At 43.6% G+C, this 12,324-nt stretch overlaps 1 protein-coding gene across 1 annotated transcript in view; it reads left to right on the top strand.

Moving 5' to 3' along the window:
- LOC142102186 (von Willebrand factor A domain-containing protein 5A-like) overlaps positions 1-12,324 on the top strand; it is a 70,495-nt gene that overhangs the window by 49,563 nt on the left and 8,608 nt on the right. The window contains exons 16-17 of the mRNA XM_075186885.1: positions 7,207-7,254; positions 10,558-10,760. Coding sequence (XP_075042986.1) covers positions 7,207-7,254; positions 10,558-10,760 — 251 coding nt within the window. The remainder of the gene's footprint in view (positions 1-7,206; positions 7,255-10,557; positions 10,761-12,324) is intronic.

Below are 12,324 nucleotides of genomic sequence, written 5' to 3'. Positions count from 1 at the left end.
CCTCTGTCCCCCTCTTGTCACGCTGTCACTCTGCTCTGTCCCCCTCCTGTCACGCTGTCACTCTCCTCTGTCCCACTCCTGTCACGCTGTCCCTCTCCTCTGTCCCCCTCCTGTCACGCTGTCCCTCTCCTCTGTCCTCCTCCTGTCACGCTGTCACTCTGCTCTGTCCCCCTCCTGTCACGCTGTCACTCTCCTCTGTCCCCCTCCTGTCACGCTGTCACTCTCCTCTGTCCCCCTCCTGTCACGCTGTCACTCTCCTCTGTCCCCCTCCTGTCACGCTGTCACTCTCCTCTGTCCCCCTCCTGTCACGCTGTCACTCTCCTCTGTCCCCCTCCTGTCACGCTGTCACTCTCCTCTGTCCCCCTCCTGTCACGCTGTCACTCTCCTCTGTCCCCCTCCTGTCACGCTGTCCCTCTCCTCTGTCCCCCTCCTGTCACGCTGTCCCTCTCCTCTGTCCCCCTCCTGTCACGCTGTCACTCTCCTCTGTCCCCCTCCTGTCACGCTGTCACTCTCCTCTGTCCCACTCCTGTCACGCTGTCACTCTCCTCTGTCCCCCTCTTGTCACGCTGTCACTCTCCTCTGTCCCCCTCCTGTCACGCTGTCCCTCTCCTCTGTCCCCCTCCTGTCACGCTGTCACTCTCCTCTGTCCCCCTCCTGTCACGCTGTCACTCTCCTCTGTCCCCCTCCTGTCACGCTGTCACTCTCCTCTGTCCCCCTCCTGTCACGCTGTCACTCTCCTCTGTCCCCCTCCTGTCACGCTGTCACTCTCCTCTGTCCCCCTCCTGTCACGCTGTCACTCTCCTCTGTCCCCCTCCTGTCACGCTGTCCCTCTCCTCTGTCCCCCTCCTGTCACGCTGTCCCTCTCCTCTGTCCCCCTCCTGTCACGTTGTCACTCTCCTCTGTCCCACTCCTGTCACGCTGTCACTCTCCTCTGTCCCCCTCCTGTCACGCTGTCACTCTCCTCTGTCCCCCTCCTGTCACGCTGTCCCTCTCCTCTGTCCCCCTCCTGTCACTCTCCTCTGTCCCCCTCCTGTCACGCTGTCACTCTCCTCTGTCCTCTCTGCCGCGCGCCAGCCATAAAACAAACAAACAGAAACACATACCAATCCGCCGAGCGCCAGGACCCAGCAGCCTCCTCTCTCACGCAGCAGCTGTCACTGATATGACAGCTGCGTGAGAGAGGAGAATGCTGGGTCCCGGCGCCCGGCGGATTAGTAAGTGTTTCTGTTTGTTTGTTTTTTTTATGGCTGGCGCGCGGCACCCCTGAGACAGCGCCGCGGCACCCCTGTGAGCCGCGGCGCACAGTTTGGGAACCGCCGGGTTATAGTGCAAGCATCCAGGCGTGAGGGCACTTTAAGACTTAATAACAGTTCATCATATCTCCTCCCCCTTTATTCCCCTCTGCTGTAGGTCTCAGGTACGAGGCAGGGTCTGGTTTTTTTTTCACTGGGGCTGCTTGGAAAACCATTACTTTTTTATAGGTTTTATATATTTTTAAACTGTATTGCTCTGGTGCCATAAAGGTGGTACTCAATGTCCGCGACTGTGGCTGACTTTTCTGCAGTGCGTAGCATGAATGGATGTAACATAGTAACATAGTTGATGAGGTTGAAAAAAGACCACAGTCCATCAAGTTCAACCTATTTTGGATCTTCTGCGATCCTGCACTTATATTTGAAATTGATCCAGAGTAAGCAACCGCCAATCTGTTTCAATTGTGAAAATCCCCCCAGACTCAATATTGCAATCCAATTTTTACCCTATATCCACTACTATCCTTTATTTTAAGTTAACGGTCGTATGCCTGGATACACCTTTCCGCTAAAAATTTGTCTAACCCTTTCTTAAACATATCTATTGAATCTGCCATCACAACCTTCCCTGGCAATGAATTCCATATATTGACTGCCCTTACTGTAAAGAACCCCTTCCTTTGCTGGCTGTGAAATTTCCTCTCCTCTAACCTTAGGGGATGACCACGTGTCCTGTCTATGGTCCTTGGGGTAAAAAGTTCCCATGAAAGCTCTCCGTATTGACCCCTAATGTATTTGTACATAGTAATCATATCTCCAGTTAGACGCCTCTTTTCTAAAGTAAACATGCCTAAACTGGCTAACCTTTCCTCATAACTTAATGACTCCATACCCTTTATCTATTTTGTCGCCCTTCTCTGAACCCTTTCTAGTTCCAAATTATCTTTTTTATAGAGTGGTGTCCAGAACTGTACTGCATATTCAAGATGAGGTCTTACCAACGATTTATACAGTGGCAAAATTACACTGTCTTCCCTTGCATCTATGCCCCTTTTTAAGCATGCCAATACTTTGTTTGCCCTTGCAGCTGCTGCTTGACATTGAGCACTATTGCTAAGTCTACTGTCTACGAGCACTCCCAAATCCTTTTCCATTATAGATTCTCCTAAATTAATTCCATTTAATTTATAGATTGCGTTCTTGTTTTTGATCCCTGAATGCATAACCTTACATTTATCTGTGTTAAACCTCATATTCCATTTGGCCGCCCAATCCTCCAGTTTATTTAAGTCCCTCTGTAGAGAAGCTACATCTTGCTCTGATTTTATTACCTCACAGAGTTTAGTGTCATCTGCAAAAATAGAAACTTTACTCTCTAAACCATCACCAAGGTCATTAATAAATATATTAAAAAGGAGTGGCCCCAGCAAGGAACCTTGAGGAACTCCACTTCAGACTTTTGACCAATTAGAAAATGTTCCATTTATCACAACTCTCTGTTCCCTATTCTCTAACCAGTTTTCGATCCAAGTACAAATTTTGATTCCTAGACCCAGTTCCCTTATTTTGTAAACCAACCTCTTGTGTGGCACTGTATCAAAGGCCTTTGCAAAATCTAAGTAGACCACATCTACTGTCCTGCCCTGGTCTAAGTTCCCACTAACTTCCTCGTAGAAACTAATTAGATTAGTTTGACATGACCTATCCCTCACAAATCCATGTTGATTCCCCCTAATAATTTTATTGCGTACCAAGTAATCCTGAATACTGTCCCTTAAAATACCTTCCAGTAGTTTCCCCACTATTGATGTCAGGCTTACAGGTCTATAATTCTCTGGTTGTGATCTCGTCCCCTTTTTAAACAACGGCACCACATCTGCTATTCGCCAATCCCTTGGTACTGAGCCTGATGAGATTGAATCTCTGAAAATTAAGAATAGCGGTCTAGCTATTTCCGAGTTTAATTCCATAAGGACCCTTGGGTGTATGCCATCTGGACCTGGAGCTTTATTTATCTTAATATTTTTCAGTCGCCTTAGGACTTCTTCCTCTGACAACCAAGTATTAATTAATGGCATGGTTTCATTTCCATTTTTATGTATTACTCCTGCCATTTGTTCCTCTCTGGTAAATACTGAAGAAAAGAACGTGTTTAATACCTCTGCTTTTTCCTTAGTATCATTTATCAATTCACCCATCTCACTTCTTAGGGGTCCTATATTATCTTTTTTAATCCTTTTGCCATTTATATACTTAAAAAACTTTTTGGGGTTTGTCTTACTTTCTTTTGCAACGTGCCTTTCATTTTCTAATTTAGCCAATCTAATTTCCTTTTTGCATGTTTTATTACATTCCTTGTACCTATGGAAGGACTCCTCTGACCCTTCAGACTTAAACAATTTAAATGCACGCTTCTTCCTTTGCATTTCTTCCCTTACCTTTTTATTTAGCCACATTGGTTTAGACTTAATTCTTTTACATTTATTTCCCATAGGAATGAACTTATACGTGTATGTTTCCAACAACATTTTAAAGACAGCCCACATTTCTTCCGTATTGTTTCCTTCAAAGGCTTTGTCCCAGTCTATGCTCTTTATAGACTCCTATAGCATATTAAAATTTGCCTTTTTAAAGTTTAAAGTCCTAGTTGATCCCTTATACTGTTGTTTCTGGAAACTAATTTCAAATGAGACCATATTATGATCACTGTTTCCCAAGTGCTCCTTTACTTGAATATTTGATATTACGTCTACATTGTTTGTTATTACTAGGTCCAGTATAGTCCGGTTCCTAGTTGGTTCCTCTACTAATTGGGACATGTAATGGCCCTGATGTGCGCTGCTATCAATGGGAGATCAGAGGTACTCAGGTCACAGATTCCTCCCCAGCTTCAAACGCTGGACTCCTCTGGAGCCCACAATAGTTGCCACAGACTGTGCCTGGATTTTCTAGGCAGTAGCTGCAGGGTCTCCTCACCGAGCACTGGAGGAGCAACAGATGCTGAGTATAACCCTCTCCCAGCATGTGAATGAGTTCTCTGTACAGCGCTGCGGAATCAGTGGCGCTATATAAATAAATGATGATGATGATGGGTTCCTTAGGCAGCTGGGTCAGGTGGGGGTTACATCAGTAGTGTGAGCACCTGCTAGGCATTAGATTAGTGGAAGTTGGTGGAAGGGGCTGTCCTTCAGGACAGCTACCAATCCAGTTCTGGGCCCTGGGTGGAGGTGCTTCTTCCCTCTTCCTGCACTTCCTACCTGGTGGTCTCTCACATCCACATGTGCAGACATCAAAACAGCAGCCATGTTGAGCTACAACACTCCCTTTCTCTGTCCTTCCATCTATAAGATACTAGATTGTGGGATTTGTTTTCTTAGTGGTTAGTCGCCCTGATTTATTGGGCTCTGGGGCTATCTTGCAGACACGCATTCTTTTCTTCTGATTGTGTGTGTGTCTGTGTTTATTTGTTGTTTTTTTCTTTTGTTTTTTCTATCTGTGTCTATCATGTCAGATAGAGAGAGATTCATGAGGACTAAGGCTTCTGTGACTAAGTATACCTGTGTTGGCTCCAACACTAAATTTCCTTCTGACAGCCATGCATGGATGCTTTGCTAGTCTGAGGATCTGATGCCGTGTGAGCCTGGGGGCTCTGGTTCTGACCTGGTGGAACCTATCTGGCCTAAGTCACTTGCCAACACAATGGCTGAGATTGCTCAGTTAGTCAATTCCCAATAAGGGGGGGGTGATCTTTCCAGGTTTCCTCCAGCTCTTCAGGGAGTCTAGTGTATTCTGTGCCTGCAGGGCCAGGCCAAGGTCCTGTCTCAGCTTGCAGACGCAGCTTCTCCAACGGTGCGCACCATTGGAGAAGCCGCATCTGCAAGCTCCGAGGCTAGGACTACGCCGCCTAGGGGAGACACCAACATTTTTTTTTTCCCCAGCACACTGCTATGGCCTGCAAAGACCTGTCATGGCAGGTCTTTTGCTGGCTATAGCAGTGTGCTGGGGGAAAACTTTTGTGTTTGTTCCTTTCAGGATAACCCCACCCTTTCAAGCATGTTGGTGTCAGTAGCTGAGAGGGGGTACTGGCGCTGATTTGTTGTTTGGAGGTCTCTGGGGTACCTCATTGGTAAGTTTGCTCTCAATTTAAAAACACATATGTATGGCCCAAATATATGGGACTCTCAATGTTTAGAGATAGGACTGTTTCTTCATCATGGTGTAGAATGTCTGGCTTTAATGGTGTGATTGTTGAAGCCATGATTCTTCGAGCGAAGGATTGTCTGAGTGTGTGGCACAAACCATGCTTTGGGCTGGAAAGCCAGATTCAGACTGAAATTATATTTCACCTTAGTTCTCTGAAGGTTCAGGTGTCAGTTCTTTTGGTAAATTTGGTGTTGAATGCTTTGCAGTATTCACCTTTTGAACCCTTGGACTCTGTGGTCTTGAAATTCCTTACCTGAAAGACTGTCTTCCTTTTGACCATTTCTATGGTTAGGAGAGTTTCGGATCTAGCAGCCTCTTCCATGAGTTTTTCATGAGGATAGGGAGGGGAAGATTGACTAAGATGAGGGTGAGGAGTTTAAATTTAATTCTGTAGGCCATGGGGAGCCAATGTAGTGACTGTTGGAGGGAGACTGCAGAGATAGAGCGGCGGGAGAGAAAAATGAGGCGGGCAGCAGCATTGAGGATAGACTTAAGAGGGTCAAGGTGAGAATCAGGTAGGCCAGAGAGAAGGAGGTTACTGTAGTCAAGGCGAGAGATTACAAATAGATATAGATTATCTCTATCTCTATCTCTACTGTTGTAACAACCATTGCAGATGGGATTGTTCTAGTGTTGACTGTTCCACTATCCCTGGTTAGCTATGAGCAGCAAAGAGGCAGATAAATTAATATCTATATGGACCTAGTAATTATATAGATCATAGCTATTTGTTATACCACGGAGACCAACCATATGATCTATTTTATTATATTTAGATAATCTCCTCATTATGCTTAGCGATATACTTATGGCTATGTAAGCCACAAATATTTGAACATCAATATCATTCTATATGCTGACCTTTCATCACCCATACCTATGGTAAGCTTTATACCCCCATCCTGCTAAGACAGGATTCTGTGTCAAGTGCACCCAGCAATTTTAAATTCACAATTGGTTTTATTAAGTCTGATATCATTTTATATATTAAGCTGGTTTCTTTTATATTATAGTTAATTAAAGTTACATTTTATTGGAAGTGTTACATATATACTATTCATTCTGGGACATTTAGTGCACCTTATTTAACAAACTCCTGTTCTATTCTCCTTTGGATGTTAATAAGAGTAATGTAACAACTTATCAAAGATGCATTCTTGTTACAATATTCTGTTATTAATATACAGCTCGCACTTGGAGAAAGAGATCCTTTTTGCTCGCTTTTGAATCTAGGGGGTATATTTACTAAACTGCAGTTTTGAAAAAGTGGAGATGTTGCCTATAGCAACCAATCAGATTCTAGCTGTCATTTTGTAGAATGTACTAAATAAATGATAACTAGAATCTGGTTGCTATAGGCAACATCTCCACTTTTTCAAACCCGCAGTTTAGTAAATCTAGCCCTAGGAGTGTCACTGTGATTTTATCAAACCATAAACCAATAAAACATTCTCTAGATTATTTTCTTCCATTATATGATTGTTGGAAGTGTACAGCATCATATATATATACTGGACTAGTATGCCAGGGAGGGATTAAATAAGAGGGAGGGGAAACGATAGAACAAAGGAAGTCATTACTCCCTACTTATGGCAAAGAACAGCTAAGAGGTGTGATGTCTTCTGTTCTCAGTCTGTGTCATGTAGATCGATACATTATAGAGATAATGTTACACCTGATAATCCCATACTGGATGGTCTGATAGAAAGATCTGGGCTGCTCACAGCTTTCATTGTTTATGTTTTTACAGTAATGATGTGCGGTTCATCGGTTGCTGTGTGTGAAATGAGTGTGGAAGGTAAGTTTCAATATTCTGTCACAGAATTGATTAGAAGTCTGTACAGTTTCTACATGTAGCAAACAATCAGAACACTGTACTGCCAACGATTTAATCAGACATTGTATCCTCTTGTGCTCAATGGTAATGTACACACACAGCACTGACAACTGTTGCGTGTTTTGTACATAAAACCACATTTGGGGGTAGATTTACCAAAGGGCGGTTTGTTAAATACGCCGGTTTTCGGCTATTTTTGAGGCGGCTTAAAAAAACGCCGGATTTACTGAAGCCCAAACCGCCATTAAATGGCCAGAGTTGACATTTTTCAAAACCACCAAATTATAAATCACCATCCAAATTTTAACAATGATGAACATACAAACTACCAGATTTACTAAGCTGGGGTTTGCAAAACCGTCAACCAAATGGCCAAAATAAAAGAGGTGGATTGAAGGGGCAAATTTAAATTTATAGCATTTATATTATGGGGGAAATGTGAATATATAATAATATTAACTGATTGTTAATGGTGGATATAATTATTTATGTTGCACTGTTTGGCATTACATAGTGTCTGAATAATATAATAATTAAATAATTTTGTTCCTTTAATATAATGGGAAAAAAATCCCCCATAAGTTAATATTCATTTTGCCCTATAATCAATAATGATTACCCAAATAATTTAAATGTCAATGGTGCTTTATCTTATGTTCTGAATGGCAAAATTGCCATTCGGGAGCAGGTATAAAAACTGTCCTGTCAGGTCACGACTGTCCCCTATAGTAAATGCGGCAGTTTGGACCACTTAACCGCCGGCTATGTGTTTTAAAACGGCCACCAAACTCAAATTTTTAGCAAATCTGGCCCTTGGTGTTCTTAAAACTTCAAATTATTTGTCTAACTGATTTCTCTATTACAAAAAACAAAGTAACAATGATGTGTTCTATTATCTGCCCAATATATGTTCTCATTTTGTTCTGATTACACTATTAGAATGGTACTACATACAGAATGTTGCAGCTCGGCTCATCTTCCTCTAACACCGCACCTCTTCCGCTTCTCCTCTGCGTAAATCTCTTCATTGGCTCCTTATCTAGCTCAGAATTCAGTTCATGCTCCTTACCCTCACTTACAAAGCCCTTACCAACATTTCTCCTCCTTACCTTGGCTCAATGTACATACCTACCCGGTTACTCCGCTCTGCCTCTGACCTCCTCCTCAATTCACCTCTCGTTACTGTCACGGTCTCAAGCGATAGCAGGTCTTTACAATGCGAATCCTAGGGTCTGCACAGTTTAGCACTACACCAACAGGGCGCGGAGTCTAACGAGCAGACGGTGTTCGCCAGGAACTGCCGCAAGGCAGTATGGTCTTAGCTGCGTCTTGCTCGCAGGTCGCGGCCCCTGCTAGAGTACTGCGCGAGGCCCTCTTGGGAAGTTTGGAACCCAGCAGGTAGAATAGCAGGTATTAGAATAGAATGTCAGCCTTGCAGAGGAGTAGTAGCATGTACGAGAGTAGAGTGTCAGCTTTGCAGACTAGTGGAATAGATGGTTGGTACCTGAATGGAGTGTCAGCTTGCAGACGAGTATAGTAGCAGGTACGTGAGTAGAGTGTCAGCTTTGCAGACTAGTAGAATAGATAGTTGGTAGCTGAACGGAGTGTCAGCTTTGCAGACGAGTATAGTAGTAGGTACGTGAGTAGAGTGTCAGCTTTGCAGACTAGTAGAATAGATAGTTGATACCTGAATGGAGTGTCAGCTTTGCAGACGAGTATAGTAGTAGGTACGTGAGTAGAGTGTCAGCTTTGCAGACTAGTAGAATAGATGGTTGGTACCTGAACGGAGTGTCAGCTTTGCAGACAAGTAGCAGGTACGTGAGTAGAGTGTCAGCTTTGCAGACTAGTAGAATAGATGGTTGGTACCTGAACGGAGTGTCAGCTTTGCAGACGAGTATAGTAGCAGGTACGTGAGTAGAGTGTCAGCTTTGCAGACTAGTAGAATAGATGGTTGGTACCTGAACGGAGTGTCAGCTTTGCAGACAAGTAGCAGGTACGTGAGTAGAGTGTCAGCTTTGCAGACTAGTAGAATAGATGGTTGGTACCTGAACGGAGTGTCAGCTTTGCAGACGAGTATAGTAGCAGGTACGTGAGTAGAGTGTCAGCTTTGCAGACTAGTAGAATAGATGGTTGGTAACTGAACGGAGTGTCAGCTTTGCAGACGAGTAGCAGGTACGTGAGTAGAGTGTCAGCTTTGCAGACTAGTAGAATAGATGGTTGGTACCTGAACGGAGTGTCAACTTTGCAGACGAGTATAGAAGCAGAGTAGCCAAGTCTAAGGTACCCAAAAGGCAACTGAGGAACAGGCACTGAGGGTTTGGAGGAAGTGCCTTTTGTATTTGGCGCCAGGATTGCCTGGCCAATAGGAGGACAGGCATAGATTTCATAATTTGCGGGTCTGCGCATGCGCAGACCCGAATCCAAGATGGCGGCGCCCGGGACGGAGCGGACCGCCGGAGGCAGGTAAGTTTGCCGGGGGTCGGGTGAGCTGCCCGATACCCCGGCGGGTGACAGGTACTTCTTTCCATGCTCACCTCCAAGACTTTTGCTGTGTTGCCCCTAATCCTTGGAACTCCCATCTCACTCGACTCTCCCCCAACCTTCAGTCCTTCAAACGCTCACTCAAAACTCACCTTTTCAAGCTCGCTTATCCTACCACCTCCTAACCATTCTATCCATTGCCTCTTCTTGTTTGTCTGCTATCTCCATTTTCACTCAGTTGGTCCTACTACCTCTCACCACCCCTCCCTCTAGAATGTCAGCTCTCACAGGCAAGGTCCTCTCTATCTATTGTCCCACATCTGTCTACTGTCAGACTCCCTTGTAAGTCCCATCATGTATTTTGCTGCATTTTGAGTCCCCATAGCATTACTCACACTCATCTGTGCTACTTATGTGTATTACCTCATCTATTTATTACTTGCCTCTGTATCTGGCGCCACAGAGTGGTGCCAAATAAATAAATAATAAAAATAATAATAATACATGGATCTCCACGGGTCTGGCATTGGACATAAAAAAACAACAGGAAAGAAAGTAAAGAACATTAAATTAAAAACAAATGTAGAATTTCTACAGAAAAACGTGATGTTATAGGAGTTGTTTTTATATACACGTATTATGCATTTATAAAATGCCATTTAATGGTGACCGACACAGTTATATAAAATACAGTATCTGGTTGATCCTAGTTATGTTGTGTGTAAGGGTTTATTTTCCATTTGTCCTTTTGACTATTATTTTTTTTCAATCTTTAATTCTTAGAAGTGGAGTCTCCACAACATTTCCCAGTGGAGACTATCCAAACTTTTCCACTGGACCCTCCCCAACCTCTCCCGGTGGAGACCCCCCCTCTCTTGAAGCTGATTTCCCTGCAGAATGCTGACGGCTCCTGGAATATGACCCCGGAATTAGCCACAATCCTGGGAATATCTGAGAAAGACCTAAAAGAGAAGAACCCCGATCAGGTATTATGTTCCTGATAATATCAGGTGTCTGGATAATGTTGGGGATAGGAAATATATTCTAACAATTTTTTTCTGTTTGTCAGTAAACTGTCAATGGGTTAAAGCAAATTTAAATTAAACATGGAAATTGTAACAGAACAAAAGGAGAGAAAACTGAAGCTAGACGGATGTAGGATTAGAGGGAGAGGTGGATGTTGCTGGTATATGCGTGTGATATGGTTGTAGGTCACTTTCTCTTATGTACAGCAAATCCCTGGTAAGGTCAACATTATGTGGGGTATGTGCTTGCTACAATGGGAAAGAATTGTATGTTGTCGCAAAATTAAACTTCAACTATTGAAACCGTATGGCAGAGAATTCTTGCAACCTATCAATTGCCGCCATGTCAGTTTCATAAATTGACAAATAAAAATCTATGTGGTTGAATTATCCCTTGATGGAGAGAGGTAAGGGGAATTTCCAGTGCAAGTGCCTTTGCAACATTATTTAAATGCTTTACGAGGGATTTTTCTATTTAGTGATGGAAGAATAGGAGGAGAGAGGGGCCAAACTCAGGATGTGTTGGTACGTCGGCTCCCATTATTTCTTTCAAGAGTTTGATCAGTTTGCTAATATGATGTAAGTTTAGTACAATGCCATCATATATACAAGTTGGTGCTGGTGGCATCTCCAGTAAGAGGCCAAAACCATTGGGTAAAAATCTATGTAGCATGTTAGGCGTTTTGTACCATCTAGACATGATTTTTAAACTGCGTATTCCCCATGGAGATACTAAATGTACAGGCATGAGTTATTTCAAATACTTTTATCCCATTCACTAAAGGGCTAAAATATTTCAAATAAATCATGCGTGCTCGCTAAAGGTCTCTGCGCCAGTGGTTCCCAAACGGTGTGCCTAGGTTCCTTGAGGTGCCTCTGCGATCTCACCGGGGTGCCAACAGGCATGAGTTATTTCAAATATTTTATTCCATTCACTAAAGAGCTAAAACAGGTGTATTGTTCTTATAAAAGGTTTTAGACCCTGGCTGATTAGCATTATGAAGCAGGATTTTGGAAGTTGCTATCCCCCATTAAATAGATGGTTATTTCATGGTGACTTTAAATACGAACCATGTGGGACATCTGATGTGGCTCCAGTATGCTGGCCAGGTGATGTTAAAGACAGCGGGTAGTCAGCAGAGTCTGCAGGACACTGTTTCCGTCATATAGGAAACCTGGGGGTATAGAACCCTGTCATATCTCTACTTTCTGTCGGTTATGAGGTCTAGGAAATTTAAAGGGGATTCGAGCTTATTGGACTTTAAAGGTGAGGTTAATGACCGTAGGTAGTTTTTTTTCCCCAGCAGGGATTGATATATATTTCCAGAGAAGATAATGTATAAATAGGTAAAGGTCGGTGACTGTTAATTAGTTAGGGGAGAAGTTGGGTGCCTGTGCATTATATTGTGCAGCAAGACCTATGCGCCATTCTCTCTACTAGATGGAGACATGTTCCAATGTCTGCCTCGGCTGTTGAGTTGGTTGGACTGAAGTCTTGCCTGGATGCTGTGTCCTAGTGCTTAGT

The sequence above is a fragment of the Mixophyes fleayi genome, chromosome 1, assembly GCF_038048845.1.
Source record: "Mixophyes fleayi isolate aMixFle1 chromosome 1, aMixFle1.hap1, whole genome shotgun sequence".
NCBI lineage: Eukaryota > Metazoa > Chordata > Amphibia > Anura > Limnodynastidae > Mixophyes > Mixophyes fleayi.
This window is presented reverse-complemented; position numbering and strand designations above follow the sequence as displayed.